General features: G+C 36.9%; 1 protein-coding gene across 2 annotated transcripts in view; it reads right to left on the bottom strand.

Moving 5' to 3' along the window:
- The window catches only part of SEMA5A (semaphorin 5A), a 309,345-nt gene that overhangs the window by 132,562 nt on the left and 154,606 nt on the right, over positions 1-22,177 (bottom strand). For both annotated transcript variants that reach the window (XM_030445693.1, XM_030445694.1), the window contains exon 6: positions 961-1,023. In XM_030445693.1, the coding sequence (XP_030301553.1) occupies positions 961-1,023 (63 nt within the window). The remainder of the gene's footprint in view (positions 1-960; positions 1,024-22,177) is intronic.

The following is a 22,177-nucleotide window of genomic DNA, read 5'->3' as shown; positions in this document are numbered from 1 at the left end:
TTCTCTCATTACAGTATAATAGAGCCCTGCTTCTGAAGTGAGGCCAGTCTTTCTCTTTAATCTCAAAAAGAAATGAATGGGCCAAGAGTAAAATGCAACATTATTTTCCAGCACCAAGTAGGAAAAATCCCCCAAAAAACCCAACCCCAAAACACCCACAACTGGAAATGAACTGTTTAGTGGAAGGAGCTGAACAATCAGTGATTAGATAACTATGCAGAAGAGACTCCTCCTCTACTAGATGGCAAAAGTATTTTTAATACCTTTTTGAAGCATCTTAATGTGTTTTCCCTTTATGTTTTAACTCAATTAAATTTAGTAATTAAATTACAGGCATATATTGCACGCATTGCTAACTGCTTTTATAATTAATTTTATAACTAGCTTCACCTTAGAACAGCCATTAAAGAACACAGCATCTATAAAGTTTTCATTATTGTGCTTACCTATGCTGATCAAATTAAATTTTAGTTTGCCAGATAATGAATTGCTTTTGAATACGAAAACCATATCAAGTTCCACGTCTAAAAAAATAGTGAATTTCATAGTGTTTTCCTCAATGTGCCAGTAGATATGAAATAAAAATGTCCCTAAAATTGCATTTAATCCCAGGGAAATTAATTCATGATTTCACAAAGTAATTAGTTATTTGGGATTTATAGCACTGAAAATGGAAGTGAGAATACAGCCCATCGCATATGAACTGTGAGTCAAGACAGTAAATTGTTAGAAACTAAAGTTCTTGATCATTTTAGAAAAGAACAATGTGACTGTGACTCTCACTCTGTACTCCCTACAATGTTTTTTATTCCTTTGTTTGCATACCAGTGTCAGACTCCTCTCCTATGACTCTCTTTGGAAAGGGTGACAGGAAAAATGCAGATGGTAGAGGATTTTACACTGAATCACACCTATTAGCATATAAATTTTATTAAAGCAGAACAGCTGTCTCATGCTTACCTTTGATTTGCCTTTACTGTAACAGGCTCTTTTAGTAGCTTCATCACATTGCCATTCCACTGCCTGCAACCAAAAGGGATTAGTTAGAAATGCAAGGAACAGAGAAATATAAACCTCAGAGCTACCTACACCCATGCTTGAGATAGTTGCCTCAGGCATACTGATTCTATCCGTAGTTACCTTACAAGCTTCTTCTCCTTAGAAATGTAGTTTCTTTACCAATGTTTTTTCAGTGTCTTACTTAATCTGCAGTGAAGCTCATCAGCCCTATGATTCACTGTACCTACTGCTTCAGGAGAAATAATTAAAATCACCCTTGATGCTTCTTAACCACTTGGTTTTAATTTTATTGAGGTAAGCAGTTAGGAACACAGAGAAAGTTTGACCCTCTCTCCCCAGAAGAGTTTGGCTGTATCACCACAGCATCTGAGGTCATCTCTGCTGAGAGACCTTGTGCCATGGGAAAATGTGCCCTGTTGCTGGTTTTTTGCAGTATTTATCTCAAGCATCAAATGTAGATTTTAGTTTTTCATAGTATGATTATAGCAAAAATCAGAAGCACTAAAACATCCATTCGGAGAAAGAAGAAATGAGCAGATACGTATAAGACAACAGTGAAATGAAGCACTGCAAAGCAGAAGTAATTTATTCTCATCTTTGAGCTGTTTCTTTGCTTCAGCAGGTGTATGCCAGAACTGTAACGCCCAGTCTGCACTGCTACAGTTTCAATGCATGAAGCAACTCCAATAATTTCCATATTTAACATTCAACAGCTGTAACTTAAGAACTTTATTGTCCAGTGGAGCAGGTTGTATGCTTGGTGCTTATGTGCCAATACATGTACATATTTGAATGCCTGTATACACCATGTGGTCAGAGTGCATTTTAAATCACTCTGCGTTCTTTCACCTCGACAGTGAACATCCATGTGTATTTTAGATAAAAATGCCACAAAGCACTACACATTTTATCAGGAAGAGCTGAGATTTCTAAACTAACCACTTCTGCTTAATTACTAAAACCACAGCTTTTTCATTTTTATTTACCAGGAAATAATGATGGACCATTCATTCAGATTTAATGTAGATAATTTTTGTACTTGCATTATAATGGAGACTATATTAAGAACAAGTAGACTCTGTAATTAATAGAAACAATAGGTTGAAAGCCTATTTCTCCCCAAAGGGGAAAATGCTTTCAGATTATACTCTGCAGTACTTTAATTTATGTTTCAACAAGTCCAGGAATGAGCTTTTTCATTTCGGGATTAAAAAAAGACTTATAACACGAATACCAGTAATTGTCTTTCTCCAGCCAAAACCTTTTCATTTACACTGTTTGCTTTGCAGATGAATGACTATAGCATATCGGGAAATATAATGAAAACTTCTGGAAGAATCCACTTGTGAATGACCCTAGTACTAATAACACACTGTATCTAGCAGCATGAAAGAAATCTTCTACTGAGTTAGGTAAAAAAGCAGCAATGTGTTAAAAAAAAAAAGCAGAAATGACTTAACTCTTTTGACTCTTGAGTGCAAAAAGCAATTTATGTCCATAATGTAGATCACAGCACAAAACACTGCTCTTGCATACCCAATGTAAACTCCTAATCAGTCATTTAAGACACCCAAGTCTGTTTTATATGGCACTAGATACAAGTATCGGATACTGAATATATTACCTCTAAATAAAACAAGACTTCAAATGCCTGGAGAAATGCAAGAGTTACCAGTAGAAGGTCAGAGTAGAAAGAATTAGTAGAATACGGGTTCTTAAAAGGAAGGCTTGAAGGAAAGTTTTTGCCAAAATTGAACAGAGAAGACTACACCAAGCATGAAGAGCAGGTAGTAAAAAGACAGAAAGATGGAATTAAAGATAAAATGTTTATCAATAAATCATGTTCAGTGACAAAATACCTAGCTTTCAATTGGTTGTAAGTCCACAGTAAAAGAGTAAAAAAAAAACCATAAAATGCATCTCTGCAAGTAGGTTGTGGAGAATCTGGGAACTCCAAGCACACAATAACGCAAGTAAAATTTTGGGCAAGTTAGGCCAAAGCTTTATTCACTCTGATCATCGTGAGGGAACACTGGGACAGCATCTCCCCCCTCTGCTCCCCTGTTCTCTGCCAAGTGATCACTGAGACCCAGTCTATATACTGCTTCAGAGAAACAGAGGTGAAGAAAAACAACCAGTTCAATGTTAGCAAAGCCAAGAATGGACTCCTGAAGAAGTGTGCTAGCTGTCACAATTCTAAGAAGGAATCAAACAGTGAATAACTTGGCAATACAGAGATAGAACTCTTGGTGGAGCCTGTAGGAGTGGCATACCCAATATTACCTTAGCTCAGAAGTGGTGAGCTGAAAACAATTACAGACTGCTAGCTTTTAGTGGAATGTTCTTTTAAGTTAGGATAACCATCTTGGCTAGACCTCGTATTAAATATTAATAATTTTACCTCTACATCACAAAACTGCTAATACCATTATTAGCATAACTGAAAAAAAAAACCAAAACCCCAAAAAATCCCGAAACAATCTCTCTTCTCTTTCCTTGACATCCACAGATTTAAATAAAGATATTAAATTGTGTAATATTTCAACTCAAATAGGATAAAGTGTTGTAACTATACACAAATACATCTGCTTGCAAGCTCACCAAATGGCAAAAGCTCTGGGAAAATAGTGCTGATGACAACATATGCTGAGGGAGTAACATTGTCTGGACAAGAAATAAGTGCAGACACACTGGTGACAAAGCTAAGTGCTACCTTTGAAATCAAGTGTACATATAGTCCTATAACTCTGATTTCTGCTGCTGGAGGAGAAACCGACAGAGTAGGCTGCAAATGAAATATATTACAAAGACATCTGAACAGAGCTGAGTAGTTCAGACTGCTGTATTTTGGTCTCTAAGGCTCCCACATAGTTCCATAGTGCATACATATGTTTTGCTGCTGATTAAATGAAAAGAACAGGTATAGACAAACACTTCTATATAAAGCTATATTTTTCTCTTCTAGTCTTCAGGCAATCCAGGGGAGTTTCCTACAAAATGAGAATTCAGGTATTCAAATAAGGCTACTGGTAGCACACAGAGTGAAGACAGGTGAAAAATTCCTCAAGTTAAATGTCACTTCAATGTCAAAAACAGAAGAGAAAAATGTGTCCTGATTCTTCAGCACATAAATACAAAACCAAATGTTCCAACAGAATAATAAAAATGTGATTTTTGTCAGTAAAAGACTAAAACTTGGAAGTTTAAGCCTGAAAGACCAGAAAAAAACCATACAGATTATGTTATTTTAGAAACAAGAACAAAACTAGGTTTATTTAAAGATGTTACTGTTATCCACTGTATCCCCCAAACTAACATCTGCTTGAAACCATTTGGTAATATTTCCATGAAGTTCAGATGAACAGTGAAAATATGATATGAATACCATGTTAGATATATGATTCAGCATGTAGGCCTGCACAACTAAAATTTAGCCCGTTGAAATCTTTTCTTTCCTACAGTTCTCACTAAGAAGCTCCAGTTTTCATACTGCATAATATAACTTTCAGCATTTTGTGAACAGTTTTTAATTAATTATACAGTTCTACTTAAGCTGGCAACAAGATTTATTGAACCAAATTAGAGACACTCAAGTCTGTTTGCCCTGGGGAAGAGGAAACAAGGATTTTTAACGTTGGTGCTAAACAAAATAAGGATAGGTAGAACACCCACTATTGCTATGTATCTCCACAGCTGCATAGGTTAAGGAGTAGGGTTTAAGGTAGCACATCAGTCTGCTTTAGAGATTAAGCTGACACTATTTACTGTGACATTGCTTTTGCATGTCCTGCTACCAAAATGGTCTTCCAAGCACCTCTGTAAATTTAATGCCTTGGCTAAGTTATTTTCTATTCTATATCGTAGAATCATAGAATGCCTAGGGCTGGAAGGGGCCTTAAAGAGTTCCAACTTCCCTGCCATGGCCAGGGATACCTCCCGCTAGACCAGGCTGCTCAAAGTCACATCCAACCTGGCCCTGAACACTTCCAAGGAGGAGGCAAAAATGAATTCCCTGGGCAGCCTGTGCCAGTGTCTCACCACCTTCATAGTGAAGAATTTTCTTCTTAATGTTTAACCTAAATAGACTGTCTTCCAGCTAAAAACCATTACCCCTTATCTTCAGCATACCTATTTCAAGATAACACTTGAAGATTACTAAGGAGATACTACTTTCTAGCAGACATAAAAAACCTTAATTACATAACAGTCATTAGCAGAGCAGTGCAAAATGTTTTCAGTGAGATTTTTAGACCTTTGAAAGTAGTTTGGATCAGCTCCAATGACTGACCTTGACAGTTACAATTGAATTTGACATACCATAGTCCCCTTTGAACCAATACTATTTTTTTAAGTTAAAAAAACCCCAATACACACAACAAAGTTCCACACAAATATGACATAAAATCAGACTGAGCAAAAAGATGGCTTTGGTGCCCACTTAATTCTAAGTGTGAACTTACATATCAAAATTATGGCAGGCATCTTTTTTTAAAAGTTATCCTATAAAAAACTATATCACAGTTTAAACATTACATTGCTGATGTTTGTAAAGTGTTTAAAAACATCAGATTAAATCCATCCTGATATTTTCAAGAGGTAGTGGGAGGAGGGAATTTCCAGACAGAGAAGAAACAACTCAAGCTGTATAATGAAGCTATTATCTTCAAAATGAATAAAAATACAGATCCATTACACATCCATGCTAAGTTTAAAAATACAGCATTAATATTGTTATCCTATTTGGAACAAAAATATATTTCCATAACTTCTCTCTTCTGATGAATGATAAGAGTCTTGCTTAAAAGCTAAACTACTGTATTGTCAGCACACACACTATGTAACTGCAAAGAAATTAGCTCCAGTGAAAACTAAGAGAAAATCTCCAATATAAACTGATTTATTGAAATACCTTAGAAGAACACTAAAAGAGAATCATGGAAGCAGTAGAAGCAGTTAATGTTCACATGTCTTGTCCCCCTCATTTAAGAAATAACAGTCAAGGGGTTCTCTTCATGCACGGTATGTAATAATAAAGTTCCCAGGCAAGACATCTGGAGATTCCTTCCAACAAAAATCATGCTTTGATTTTCCAGAAAAATTATAAAATATGAAGGAAAAAATAAAACCCCCAATTAATTAACTTTAATATAGCCCTTTCTATAATAATAACTTGAATCAGTAAATGTAGAAAGGAAATTTGAAATTTGAACACAATCAAGAAAAGATTATTAAATTAGAATGCATTAGGTGAGATATGTATTAGTTGCACTTATAGGTCAATTAAAAAAAAATCATGGAGCTTACAGTGTAAGCTGCACACATCACTGAGCCAAACCAGATCTAGAAGAATTATGCTCGTATAGCTACACAGATAGTCATAGCATATACATGTAGACAGGTACACATTCATACGTATTTTCACATATGAACTTCTTTGAAGTGTAGAAACAGAATGAACTATTATATTTCATAAAGAAATAAGTTAATTTGTTAAGAGCCAGAAAATAAACAGAACAGTATTCCAGACAGATGGTCCAGCACTTCTTAGGCAGATGGCTCTGCTAATTAGATGCTTGCAAAAATAACATTAAAGAAAATGGATTAATTACACAATGCCAAAAATTAACAACTACATGATACTTCCTTTTTTCTTCTTCATTATCTGCTTGCTTTCATCTCCTATATCATGTATTTAAACAATTCTCTGGGGTGCTGGGGTATAATGGCAATAACCATCATAATATACATGTCAACAGACATGAGTAATATCCCCTTATTATTCACATTGGTCCAGAAAGGGAATGGCTTCAAAATGTTGTGACTTGTTTGGTGAGGGTGTCTCACAGCCTGCCTAATTAACTCTCAAGGAACATGCATGCTGGAGTCCAAAAACCAAGTTTAAAGGGGCCAGAAAGAAAGTGTCAGGATCACAAATGCAAAGCATGAATGTAGCCACAGAGAACCATACCAGCAAGACATTAGCAGCAAATTAGCAGCCACTGAGTTAGTGGTGGTTTTGATGTTTACCAGAAATTTTAAGGCATGCTTTGGTATAATGACATCCTTGCTTCCAGCAAATATGTAAAGCCACTTAAGAAAGATTTATACCTCTCTGTACTTCAGAGGAATGTTGGTTTTTTTTTTTCTTTCCAGATTCATGACTCCTCAATCCTTGCAGTCATTACTGCTGGAGCTGCCTATCCTTGCCAGTAGGCTCCTGACAACCCCAGTCAGCTCTGGAGAGAGATCATCCTCTGTGGGAAAACTAGAGCACAATATTAAAAAGGGAATTCCCTTTGAAGCAGCTTTCCCTTTTAGCTCCCCAAAGGAAAAAGCTGGTTTCTGGGGACTAAATGCATCCTGGTTAGACTTCCAAATGAAGTGATAGACCAGTAGCTCATACAAGAAGTACAACAGGGCATGGACAACTTTAATAATTGGCTACAGTCACTGCAGTAACTTACCACCAATTACAACTTGTAACAGGCAGTTCTCCTGGGAATAACATTATGTGTGTTTTCATTTGCTCAGAAACAGATTTTACTGTTCATCCACAGCAACAAAATCACAGTTTCTTATAAAGTAACCAGTGTGAAATATGAGAAAATAAGCATGAAATCATACTTGAATTTTCCAGGGTTTGGAATTCAATAAGAAAAGAGATCCCCTGATAGATATATAATTTCATACTTAAACCAAGTAATAAATGAAGCTTTATATGGCTTCAAGAAGCTTATTTCAGTTTGATTTCAAATATACTGGCCTGAAGCATATAAAAAAAGTGAGAACGTACCATTCCAATTAACGAAATATCCAAAGTTTTAATTAGCTTATTTTCTTAACTATGCAGATAGCTGCTGAGAATTGTAAGAAATCATATGAGAAAATTTTAAAAAGATAAAGAAAGCATATTAGAGAAAAATTTAGAGCTATTTAGACTTTTACAAACCCTCAGTGTTGGGCTACTCCACTGACTTTATTGACACAAGATTCAGCCAAAGGTAGAACTTTCATAAATGCCACCAACCCATTCACCTGTGCATCCCCCTCTTTTGTCATCTGCAAAGATTTCTAAATGTCAGAAATCATCCATTTGTTACACCTAACAGAGACATGCTTCCAGACAAAAATGCAGCTCCAAACCTGGGAGCTAGTAACAAAAAACTTGAGTATGTTATAAACTAGGGTTTTCAGTCCTGCTCATAGAGGTATTAAAAAACAAAAACAAAACCAAAAAAACAAACAAAAAAATATTGCACTGTGACTTTCTAACTTTTGAATGTTTTTATCTGGTGTTCTGAGGCTTTTACCATTTTTATGGCAATCTAAAAACTAAACACAAGATTGTGCTAAAGGGGAAAAAACAACAAAATGGTCTTGCATTACCAAACTTGGCAGCCATCCAGCAGGTAGCAATGAGACCTCATAACATAATTTTAATGCTCATTCTGGAATTCTACTACATATAGTAAATGTAATGTATTGAATAAATTATATGTGAATCCTTTAAGATTTAACATCTGTGTTAGCACACTCAGTTTCAAATAATTTCCTGCTTTTTTGGAAAATAACATTGGGTTTAGTAGGCTTCAAAGCCTTTTAAAAGCAACATTTAATTTTTAATTTTTTTAATAAATAGTGCTTGAACCTTTTAGGCGATTATGAAGAACACCAAGATTCTCTTTATTTCAAAGAAAGGAAAGGTAATTCACGGTTATTTCATACTCCTCCACTCTTACAATTAAGCAACAAAGTAGAAAACAGAGTCCCTTGGAACCCAAGTGCCACAAAATGTTGTTTTGGACCTTGAGCTCAGGCAAGCAGAAGCTTATTTCCCTGTACAGCTGCTGTTTGCTACTAAGAAATATGGAAGTGCAAAGGAAGAGGCAACAATGGAACATGGGCCATCCTGTGCCAGGCTACCTTGCTGCTCAAGACATCCATGCTGGAGTGGGATGTGGCATTAAAGAAGGAGCCCAGAAATCAGCCCTTCTGTACCTTCCTACCACAGACAGTCAAGGAAGGTGTGACACTTCAGAAGACTTTGTGCAAATCAAAAACTTTCCCAAAAATAATTCCTCAGATGCACGGCAAACATACTGTATCTTGCCCCAGTATGTCAAAGACAACTTCCATTTATGAGCTCAGAAAAATACAGGAATTTGAGAGATACAGAATAACAATTTTATCATAATTTTTGTTTGTCTTTTTATTTATTCAAACAGTTTTGCCATTTTTTAGACTAATTTAGAACAATGTCTAAAATAATTTTGAAAAGCTAGACTAAAAATGGCTTCTTACAAGACAGCAAAGAGAAAACAACTGGTGAAAGAATTTTAACATACGCAGCTTTCACTTAAATACGTGATCAAATCACAGTAAGATTTTGGAGAGATGAAAGGACAGAGAAAGGAGAATGCTAACAACTGAAGAAATGTAAGAACCACCAATTATTGCAGCTTTTCCAGTGAAAAGTTAGTGAAGAAATAAATGGTTCAACAGCAAAGAGACATAAACATGAGATTTTTTAGATCCTTCTAGTCAAGTGAATTGATGAAAAAGGTGACTGGGGAAAATCAAGACTGAGTTTTCTTTTTTTTATTTAAGGATAACACACGGATGCATTAAGACGTAGAAAGTAGATGAAGCTAAATGGAACACAAGAAGTAAAACACCACTAACTTTCCAAAGTTTGCAAAGAGGTTGATGGCAGCATGACTGACATTTCACTCATGAAAAGACGAAACAAAGAAATTTTCATTTTGGTTACGCTCACTTTAAAATTACTGGATTTAATTTGGCAAACAATAATATAATCTGAGACACAAAATTACAAGAATATAGAGAAGAATAAAAGTTAAGAGGCACATAAAAGATTGCCAACACAGAGATAATACTGTGAGTTGTGGAGAACAGCAAACAAACAAAAAAAACCAACAGCAGAATGAGAAAAATTCTCATTAAACACAAAGATTCTTATTAAAAAAAAAAGGAAGCCTTGAACCTATAGCTACTAGGACAATCACCAGATTGTAGATGCACTATTGAATCATACAGAATTCAAGGATGAGAAAGACAAACAGGAGCATCAGGACTAAGTAGAATATCTGTTTAGTATTAAAAAAAAAATGTCTTCAAGAGAACATCATGTATTTCAGTTGCAGTGGAATAAACAGTGGGAACAAGGAGGCCCATAATCCAACAACTTTAAATCACAATTTTTTGTGAATATTTGAGATAATGGTGAGGCTATGAAAAAGACTGAACGTTAGCTAATTTTCTTCTCTCTCTCCCTTTTTTTTTTTGTTTTTGTTTGTCTTTCTTTCTTTCTTTTTTTTTTTTTTTTTTTTTTTTTTTTTTCCCAAGTGAATAGTCTGGAGCCTTTCACCTTCAGGTTTTGACTTATACATTACTCAAGCTATTAATTAGTGGAGGTCAATGGCATCTCTCAACCTAGCATTAGCTATGTTAAATGAGTGGGTCATTTCTATCCAATTTCTAGAAGAAAAACATTCAGATCCAAATGAGTCATAATTAGAGATTTTTGCAGAGATAATAGAACAGCTGTTTAGAGGGAAAAGGTGTTTACCTTATTTCACATTAACAAGGAAACTTGGAAAAGCAGATAATCACTAAAGCAATCATCATCATATATTAAAAATTCATCTCCAACTTTTCCCCTCGTATTTCCCTCCCAGTTGACCTTCATATTTTAGCAGACATAGGATAGTGATAAGAACCTCAATTCAGTTTTCCAACTCCAAGTGTTTAAGCGTTGCCAAATTATCTCCAAAATTTCAGTGTCACACATAGGAGGCCAATAAAAGCAATTTATTTCTGGACCAACTGTGTGTGTTCTCCTCTTCCAGTAGCCTCTTTTCCTGTTTCTAATTGGTTTAGAAACCGTTTGGTTGCTACATTGGAGGAACAGTATTGTACTTTCATGTTTTTCTCTCCAAAGCTGAAAGCTCAGTGGAGGTGGCTATACAAATATGAAAAATAAAGCTCACTCAACAGGATGCCCAGAGCAACTGCTAATAAGAAATTTTTATGCAGCCATTGGGCTTTTTTTTCAGACATCATCAGCTTTTTCTCATCAAATTATACCTTGTTAAGAATTTTTCCTCAGGTGGGTATGTTATAGATCTTAGCTATTTAATAGCAGTTTATATTGGATCTTAGTTTAGCATTCTAAACAGAAATTAATAAAAACCTTATTACTCGCGATTATTTCTTAAGAATTCTCTTGTGCTTATTCTGCTGAAGTGGGTCCTTTGAAGTAAGGGTTCAAAATTTCAGAGTTTCTACAATAGAAAAAATCTCAAAAGTTGGAGTTTTGTCTAAGAACAGAAGAAAGGCTGGAAATTTTAAGTACTGTCAATATCCGCTATGGAAAAGGGACAGCTTCTGCATGGTACCTTATAATAAGAAACTCTCCTAGCGTATGCCTGAAGTAGTGAAAAACTTCAGAATTAGACAGAACCACAGAATGGTTGGAAGAGACCTTCAAGATCATCCAGTCCAACTTTTGACCAGCACTGTAACTTTACCACTACACCCGAAGTGTATCCACCCATCCTATGTCCCTAAGGATGAGGTCCACATGCCTTTTAAATACTTCCAGGTCTACATGTCCCTGGCAGACTATTCCAACATCTGACAACCCTTTCAGAAAAAAAATGTTTCCTAGCCTAAACCTCCCCTGGTGCAGCTGGCATCCACTCCCTCTGGTCCTGTCACACACCACTAAGGAGCAGAGGCTGTTTCCCTCCTCACTTCAACCTCCCTTGACATGGTTGAAGAGAGCCATAAGGTCTCCTCTCAGCCTCTTCTTCTGCACACTAAACACCCCCAGCTCCCTCTGCTGCTCCTCACAGGACTTGTGCTCCAGGCCCTTCATGAACCTTGTTGCTCTTTTCTGGACATGCTCGACATGCTCCAGCACTTCTATGTCCTTCAAAAGTCTCTTGCCTGTGAACAGCAAAATGGGTTTGAAACACAGATCAGGCTAGGCTGTGTACTCCTCTACAAAGCTGCAAAGCCAGGAAGCTCCAAAAATTCTGAATTATTTTCTATTTCAAGTGTAACACATATACAAAAAGATTTCTCAGTATTCTTGAGGGAAGAAATGAAAACATAGTCTTTCTCCTTGGTAACAAAAAATACTTTGTAGAAAAATCACGACTGGATTTGTATCTGCTTTAAAGTGCAGCATAGAACACATTTTATTTGATAACAATTCAATGGCACAAATATTTGCTTAGCATTTCTCCACAATATTCGGTGTGATGCATACTTAAGAAGCCCTAGGTATTAATCGCAGCCAAATCAAAATTCACAGAGTTCAAGTGTCCTGGTTTGGGCCAGGATAAAGGTGGTTTTCTGTTTCTGTACTTTTGCTTTTAGCTAAGTCCCTTGTAAGTAGTTGCATTTGCTGAAATTAACAGCAAGTTTCTCAGACAGTGTATGTGCTTCTAGGACTGATAACACTTGATGTTTGTAATTACTGCTAGAGACTGGTATGCAGGGCCAAGGACACTGCTTTCCTCAGCTCTGAGGAAAATATTTTACCGTCCAGGAGGACACAGAGGCCCCACCTGAGCCCTCCTTTGGGGAGGAACAGACAAGATAGATGCCAGAATTAACCAAACAGAGTATTCCATCCCATATACGTCACACTCAGTATAAATCTGAGACATCACGGGGACCGAGCCAGATCTTTTCCGGATCTTTTCCTGATCTTTTCCTGCTTCCCTCCTTCACCCGGCATCCTGGAAGGATCCTGTCTGTTCGTGTGCCTGTGGTCCTGATCCGTGCCAGCCCATATCTGTGTGTTCCTGCCTCCAGTTCCCGACTGCTGCCGACTCCAGGAGTCCAGCCTGGACTTTCCCAGGGCTGCCCTACAGCCTCGGTGGTGACGTGAGAGTTATTGGGGGAAAGGAGGGAGGAATGTGGTTTCCATTTTCCTGTATATTTGTATATATTTAGTAATTTTACCTATTTATCACTACTGTTTCATTAAAGTTGTGTAGTTTAGTTTCCAACCCATAAGTCTCTCTTCCTTATTCTCTCTCCTTTCTCTATCAAGGAGAGACAGATTAATAGAGAGCGTCTGTTATTCGGTTTAATTGCCGGGCCAGTGTTAAACCGTGACATCAAGAAACAAGACTTGCTGTGCTTTGGAAAAATATTTTGAGATTTTAATAACAACATTCTGAATTGTCTGTCAATCTCCTTGCACATTCTGTAACCTCTCCTTGCAGTGGAGGTTTTTTCCACCGGAATGCATCTACTGAAATTTTTCAGTGTCTACTGAAATTTTTCTTTTTTTTTTTACCCAAATTCGAGGAACATGTAAAAACTCTCAGAAAGCCCAAGACTCATGGTAAAGCTTGCATCTATAAACCAATTTCCTTCACTGAGAAAATGGAATTGCTACAGCTCAAAAAGAGCTGGGAAAAAAATACTTAAAGAACAAAGATTTAAAGATGAGGGAACTCTTATATTTAAAATAAATCGATGTAAGCAGGGCTATTGCTTCCTCAGGGAAGATATTTGAGGTCTGAAGTCAGAGAGAACTAAACAAAACTTTCCTGTAATAAATTTTCTTGAAGTACACTTCAGCCTTGAATTCTCAACTGTTTCCCAGCACAGAGATTCTTATGCTGCCTGGGATTTTGAAGGAGAGAATAAGATTTTACCTCAGGCTACCTGCAGCACTCTGAGTCTATGTTAAAGGAAAGAGATGAATACCCCACACTTCAGCCTTACAATACACAAACTGTCCTACATAAAGGAAAGGGCACATCAGTGAATTTTGCTTGCTCTGTGTGGCAAAGGAAACTGAGTGATCCTTAATTTTAAAACCTGCGTAGAGACATTTTTTTGGTCTACATATTTTCTGTCACTAAGAATCTACATACCTGATTCCTCAAGCAGAAGAGTAGCTTCACATCAGTAACATGATAGTCCTGCCTCACCCCAGATATTTTCAAGGACAATGCCCACCCAACTTTGCTAAATAATTAAAACAATGCATTCTTCACTAGCCAGGTTCCTACAAATCACACTAGTTAATTTCTGGCAACAATCATCCAAGCTATCAGTGTTCTATGTCAATCATGGTGCTTTGAATTCAGATACTTTCAATATTAATTATAAGCAGTGAGTTACTGGAAAAAGGGAAGGGAAGAAAGGGAAGGGACAGAAAGAAGTATGTGTCTGTACTTAAAAAAAATGGCAGGACATAGGCAGCTTGGGTGGCTGCCAGATGCCCATCCAGCTGCTTTCTCATAAATTCATTTTGTTGCCAGTAAAAAATGGAGTAGGATGGTGAGAAATTAAGAGAAATCTAAAATATATCTGCATCACCACCACTTATTTACAGGGTCAATTTCACCCCTTCATTATGGACTCCTCTACCTTCTTCAAGCTAACAGTCGGATGGGAAATGAGGGTGAGTAGTTAGGCTATAATAAGTTCTTCCCTGATGATCCTTCTTTTTCCCTACTCCAAACAATATTCATAGCTACAGACCTTTAAAAAAAACATTCAAGATGATTTTGAAAGCTGCAACTCTATGAGAAAGAAATTCTAGTTAATCCAGACCTGCCAGTCCACTGAGGAACAAGCAAGAGAAAACCACCACAACTTGTACTGTAAATATGGAACTGATAAATTGGTGTTTATATAATTGAGATACCTTATGATTATAAAAATTATATAATCTTTATTATGTGATTATTATATGTGTGATTGTAATTTTTTTTGGCTTTGATACTGTACCCATTTTTTGGCAACCGTTTACATGCTGCCCTCTTCAAATCACCTACAACCAAAACATGAGTATCCTCATTCATGATGCTCTTCATTTACCAGAAAATCAGTACAGAAAAAAAAATTTCTTCTCACATTCATTTTAGCTCTCAAAAGTTTTGGTTCTGACGCACACCTTTGTATTTTCTTTGGTTTTTAATCACTCTTCCAAAAATATATTTGCACATTCCTATTCTTACACAATAGATTGAATTACACTGAAAATTATAAAGATTCATTAACACACATCGTATTTTAATAATTAATCAATAGGGCTAACCAGACCTTTAGTAAAATAATCTGCTTCTAATGCTTCTTGGTACTTCACATCTTTCTGAAAACTCCATTGATTAGATGGAAATTTTCCTCTGCTAGAACAAAATAAGCTTTTTGTTAAGAATAAGTGTAGAATAAAATACACGTTTTCAATTGCTCTGTTTGTAAAACTCTGTTCTTCATTTTTCTTCTTTCACACACTTAATCACAAAGCAAGTGCAGTGAAAATAAAATAACATACTAAGCAGCTTTTGGAAAAGTTCTATTCTTTCCTGGACCAGAAAAAAATTCTGATTTTACAAAGTCATTAAGATAGCAAAAATCCAGAACAAAATTGAGATTATGAATTCATGTTTCATGGAGTTTGCTTGGTTTTTTTTTTCTACTTCTTCTCTTCTCATTTTTCTGGGATAATTAAATAGCATCTCAATAATGTTACAGTGACAGTTTGTGTCCTCAGGCAAAAAACCCTCAAACGTTCAAAAGAAATTCTTCTGCACCAAAAAAATGCCCTTGGCAAGAATATCATGCATGCCTCAAAAGATAAACTACTGCTTCTAGTACTAGTACCGATAGTAGCATCACAAAAGCAAACGAGTAAGTTATACAAGGAGAAAAAAATACCCCAAAATAAGATGGGCACATGTTTCATTTAAGAGCACTGACTGCCCCCCTTATAGTTGGAACTGCTAGAACAGGAGAATAACCAAAGCCCAGTTGTATTAACAGAATATGAAAAGACCTAAACTACAAGTAATGTAAAAGGAAAAGGACAGTAAGCAAAAATAGGAAGACATAAGGGTATAGTCTTTGCTAGTTTATATAACCTTCTCTTACTCCGCTATCTCAAATCCACTGCCAACAAACTGCTGCACTGCACTAATGACAGCTAGGAATTATATTTGTACTCATCAACTGAACTCCTGCCTTCCAGATATATCCATTAACTCCTTTATAGTGTATTTAATTCACTAAATGCAGTAACTAAATTAGCACATTCAAACTAACCAGTCCAGTAAACCACCAATTGCCTCCTAATGCTCACACGAGCATTTTCCAGTTTACAGTAGCCATAGCATCTACATATACAAATTTATCACAATAAATGGAGAGTAACACACAAGTAATAAATGCTTTTAATCTTAATCAAAATTACACAGAAACTTGTGTTTAATGTTATGCTCAAAGTTATTTCCTCAGTCACATTCTTTTTCTAGTATAGATGTAGCTTGTCATGTGTTACTGTTGAAGGACTGCTAGCTTCCCAAATGTGATAAGCCAAGCAGGAATCTCAATCACGTGTTCTTGTTATAATGAAGGGAGATTGGTATCTCAAGAATCCTGAGGGGGATAATGCAGATGCAAGACAGAGCACAGATAACAATTCTGACTTGGTAACAGTCTGAACATAGTTGAAATGCATGCTTTCAGATCCCTCCCACTGTCCCCCCCACAATAACATCTCTTATCAAAGTTTCATCTATTTTAGGAGGGAGGTTTTCCACACATGCTAATCTGTTTGGTTTCAATTCCAAACTGAAACATGCACTTGTATAAATTAAAACAATGGTAAAAGCTCCAAATTTAAACGGGTTGGCTACTCTGTGCATAAGAACCAGACGTATTGTGCTGCACAGGGTCTACAAAGGGAATTTCTCTTGTATTTTAGTGCAAGTCAACATGAATTTAATTTCACCTCCTATATTGCATGTGTGATGCATGCTCCTAAACCTAAACACAGCAAGTCTAATCAGGACTGGGTGAAGAGAGGGTACTAGCTAATATTACCATCAGTCACACAGAGTAAATATGGTATATCTCCGAAAGGACAGAGAATCTCCCTGCCACACATGCCTACTTGCCCCAGTGAGTAGATAGGGCAAGTGATCATTGGCCTTTTCTGAGAAATTACATACTGTGTGTAGTTGGTAAGAGCAATCAAATGGAGTGAGATGGAATAGTTCACTGTAAAAGCCTGGGGACACAGGGACAGTGAAAGCACTGAACTGTTAAAGAATTGGACAAAGAGACAGGCATCTGTTGAGATGATCTTCAAGGACACTGCAGGACAGTACTATGCCCAAGACAGAAGTCCTAGTGATGTGGTAGCAGATGACTGAGCAGGAGAAGAAAATGATCCAGTGTTGGGTTCAATTTCCCTATGGTAATGTACAGGAGTAGAAAAGACAACAAAAAAAGAAGTGAGGTTCAGTTGTGATTGGATCATCAGGTGTTGTAGAAAGAAAGATGAGACAAGTTCAGTGGGATCCATAGCTCACACCATACATCTTCAGGTTACTTATGAAAACAAAACAAAGATAAGAAAGGAAAGAGAAAAAAGATAACCTTCTCCAGTGGCCAGCTAGGAAGAGAAGTGATTTGGTTATGTAGATGATATTAGGAAATATTTTTTCACTGAAAGGGCTGTCAAACATGGGAATAGTCTGCCCAGGGCAGTAGTGGAGTCACCATCCCTGGAGGTATTTGAACAATGTGTGGACCTGGTCCTTAGGGTCATGGTTTAGTGGTGAGCTTACAGTGTTGGTCAAAGGTTGTACTGGATGATCTTGAAGGTCTCTTCTAACCAAAGTCATTCTGTGACTCTATGAGTGTCCTCTCCAGTGCAACTGGTAGTCTTCTCAAACATACATTATGAGGCATGCCAGGAGGTCAAAAAGTGCAATAGCAAAGGCTTCAGCTACTCTGAGAATGTCTGGATATGCATTACAGCGAAGCCTGGTAGCAAGAGTAAAGTTTTACATGCAAATCAAGGTTTTCATGAAGCAACTGAACATAAGGTTCAAGAGTGAAGACGGAACTCTTGACTTTATCCTAAGTAGTCATCAGTAATAGCACTGTACTAATAACTAGAATGTACTTAGATTCAGCATAAATATGGGGGAAACTGAATACCCAAATCTACCACAGAATGTTATGCTTCACAACAGGGAACTTCAGCATGAAGAAGCTTGATAAAATGGAGCTGAGTCAGCTGAGAGTTCAAGATTTGTAGGCAGCATTCAAGGATACCTAGGGTGAAGACATGGGGCAAATAAACACTGTTTATTAAAAAACAAAACAAAACATGAGGGAAAAGGTAAATGATGTAAACCTGGCATGGATGAACAGCAGGACAGAAGTATTTAATAGAGATATTTAATAAAAGAAAGAAAACACCTTCCAGAAAACTAAATCAGTGTTAAGATGAAGAAAACAATAGAGCAAAACTCTGGCAGTTTGAACCTATACAAGTCCACGGGACCAGATCAGAAGTATCTAAGCATAGTGAAGGAGATGGCCAGATCACTCTCCATCAAGTCATGACGATCAGGGGAAGTTCCTGATAATTACAAATATTATATTTGTCTACCAATCTTCAAGAAGGCCTAGGAATACCTGGAGAAGTACAGGCCTGTCAGCCTCAGTCCCCAAGCAGCTTACAGACCAAGTCATCTTAGAAGCCATGTCCAGCCACATGGAAGACAAAAAGGCTACTGGGAAGAGGCAGCACAGATGTACCAAGGGCAAATCAACACCTTAACAACCTGTTCGCCTTCTTTGATGAGAGCAGTACACACTGTTTTACCTCACCTGTAGCACTATGTTTGCCACTGTCTCCTGTACTATCCTTACAGCACAGCTGTCGAGATACTGACTGGATTAATAGATGATAACACAAAAGAAAAACTGCTTGAATCTTCATGCTCACAGGGTTGCACCCATTAGCACAAAATCCAACTGGTAAGCAATTATCAGTACTCAAAGACTGATACTTGGGCTACCACTGTTTGAAGCCTTTATAAACAATCTAGGCAATGGGACACAGTGCATTCTCAACAAGTTTTTAAGATCAGAAAAAAAAGATAAAATAGGAGACCAGTATGCTAGAGAGCAGGGTTGGTTTTTTCAGATGAATCTTAACAGACTGGAGAAATAAACTGACAGCAACCTCGTAAAGTTTGACAAAGCCCAAGTCCTGCATCTGGAAAGGATTAACCTCCTATAAAAACATTGTCTAGAAAACTAGATATGGACAAGGACAAAGTATGAACATAAGATATCAAGATGACACATTATATTTGGTTTTCCAACAAAGACTGGACAAGTTCTTTTATAAAATACCCTTTAAGAACCTCTTCAAGAAACTATGCAATCAGAGCACAAAAACTATTAATAAAGAAGAGGTTAAAAAGTAGGTGGGGTAGGCATATGACCAATTTTCAGAGAGCAGGAAATTAGCACCTGAAATCCACAGAATTTTTATAGAAGAACTAATTAATTCTGAACATATCCTTAGTTGAAGAAGAAATGAGAATGAACAGTGAAGAAACAATACCTGCTAAAGATACCAAGTTACTAAATCTAGCAGCAAGCTGACTGTATAAAGTTCTAGGAAACTCCTACAGGTCTGCATAGTTAGCTATCCATTTTTAATTTACTCTGCAATTTAAAAAAATGCAGTGCTGCAAACCAGGAAAAATAAAAAATGAAAGTACTTAATTTCATGTATGCAGCATCAGGCTCTAAAATGAACATTGCTTTTCAAGACTGAGCTCTTAAATTACAAAAACAAAGGAATTAAGAATAAATTATAAGATGTATGGAACACTAGAAAACATTTTACCATGGGACAAATACATTTATCCTCTTGGTCTGAATACATTTACCCTCTTGTGCACGTCTGATCCAGCCCCAATACCAAATTTGAAAGCAGAACAAGGAAAAATGCATAGAAAGGAAACTAAAACCCTCCAGCTTTTTGTGTTTCCACTACCACGTAGGATTAAATAAACTGATTCCTCAGTCTAGAAAGAAAGATATCTGAGGAGACAGATAACGACAGTTATACAATCATAAGAAAAGTGCACAGGGAATATTGTTTACTGATTTTTAAGAGTGAATTAAATTGTATTCACTATTTTTGAAGAGTCAGAATATTTAAAAATATAAAAAACAGAGTTTGTTCACTGATATGATAAGCCACAGAACTTTTTCACAGGAAAATGAAGATAAAAAATTGGATGGGTGTTAAATTTTACAAAGTAAAGCTGACAGGAAAATTTTGCTGAGTTAAGTGAGGTCTTGATTAAGTCTGTGCTGCTCTCATTATATGATTCTATTTTGTGCTACAGAAACAAATCAAACACAGATAATAATTTAATTATTATTAAAATTTCTGCCACTGAGTAGTGTGGTTCTGTTCCTGTGTTTACCCTACTTTACAAATCCCCTGGGACAGCTGAAAAGCTGACTGAATAAAACCCCATCCAAGACACAACTTTCAGCTCAGAAAGCTCCTGGGTTTCAAATAGTTGGGAAAGTTTTCTGAAAAACTAGCATTACATGTTTAGGTTTTTCCTAGGCACCTTCTGTGGGCTGAAGACAAGATATTACTTTAGGTGAGATCTGACCTAGTACAGGCATGAAAGTTGAATGTCATTTATATTAACATTACTACAAATATTCTTTATAGCAAGGGAACTATTGTGAAATGTTTACCAATGATGAACCAAGCCTTTTTTAAAATTAAGAGAATAAAATCAAGAATCTAACTCCTATCTTAAGTCTTGACTAAACCCAAAATGAGTTCTGTTTTTTATTAAACATCCAGGTTCAGCAGCATGTACTTCTTCCTCTTCCATCATATGTCCTTTATCTTACCCTGGAAGCACTTTTCCAGTGACAAGCAATCTGTTCTAGGCAGGTTGAGTCAGAGCTCATAATCATGTTACCTGAATCTGGATTTGCTTTTCTACCTACATATCTCCCACTTCTGATTTGTTCTTCCTACAGAAATTTCCCTTGCGAAATGTCTGCATATTCTGCACATTTTCAAATTGCTTTCCCTGGTTCAAAGCAGAGGGAAGAATATCTAGAGATCATAGAGTCCTGTCTGATAAATGAAAGTCTTGTTTTCTTGTTGCCTGGCTACACTCTGTGTCCATGCCAGCACCAGTGCAATAAACACATTCTTGCTGTCTGCACTGGCCTTTTTTAGTTTGCCACTCCTACCAGGAGAAGTCAGAGAAATGTAATATGCATCCACTGCTGACATTTAGATCTGGTTGGAGCAGGCTAACATTTGAAAGTGGGGGAGAGAAAAAGGCTGAGAGAGATATCTTGGATGCTGCCTCAAGCATCCTTACAAGGATGGTAAGAAAAGACAGCACTGGAAGAAGAGATTTTTCCATGGGTCTCAGGGGCCATGGATTCCTGAATGCTGGTCTTACTGTCAAAACCTGAACTAAAGGCAGCACTGAGTACCTATGCCTTTTCCATGCCAGTTGTCACAAATTCCCCTGGCCCATTTAGCAACAGGCCCACATTTGCCCTCATCTTCCTTCTTCTGCTGAGGAACTTGTAGAATCCTTTGCTGCTCTTCACATCCCTTCCCAGATTCAACTCAAGTTCAACTTTCTAAGTTTGTCCTTGCACGACCAGACATCTACTCTACAATTCTGGGACACTTGCCCCTTTCATCTTTTGTAGAATTTGTTTTTATATCTTGAGTTTAATTAGGAGCTCCTTGCACATCCATGCACTTCTACTGGTCATCTACATTTTAAGCTGATCTCTAGTAAAAATCCAGATACGTTGCTTTTAGGAAAAAAAAAAAAAGGAAACCAAAAAAAGGGGGTTATCTCAAAGCAATAACAGAGGCTTTGGGTTTTGGTATACACTTTCTGGTGCTCAAGTACCTTGGCACTGCATTGATGACACTGAAGTGCTAGCCACCTGCTTCCACTTACATGGCACCAGTCCAGGAATCACAACACCATGTTTTTTCTGATTGAGCCTTTGCTATGCCTTGTCCTTGTTCCATATTATAAATAGGTTGACTGTTTCATGAACTAGGTATGAACCTGGGGAGACAGAAGCACCATTCCACCTGCAGCAAGGACATTGTGTGACACAGATGACAAAAAGCTTTCAATTCCTCACAAGGAATAATGAAAACAACAACCCACCTTTCAAACCCACCTGCCAAATAACAAAAGAAAGCACCTAGGTCTGATGTACATTTTTAAGATCAATACATCATCAAATAGTGATGCTAGCAAAAACA

Source organism: Calypte anna, chromosome 2 (assembly GCF_003957555.1).
Source record: "Calypte anna isolate BGI_N300 chromosome 2, bCalAnn1_v1.p, whole genome shotgun sequence".
Classification (NCBI taxonomy): Eukaryota; Metazoa; Chordata; class Aves; order Apodiformes; family Trochilidae; genus Calypte; species Calypte anna.
This window is presented reverse-complemented; position numbering and strand designations above follow the sequence as displayed.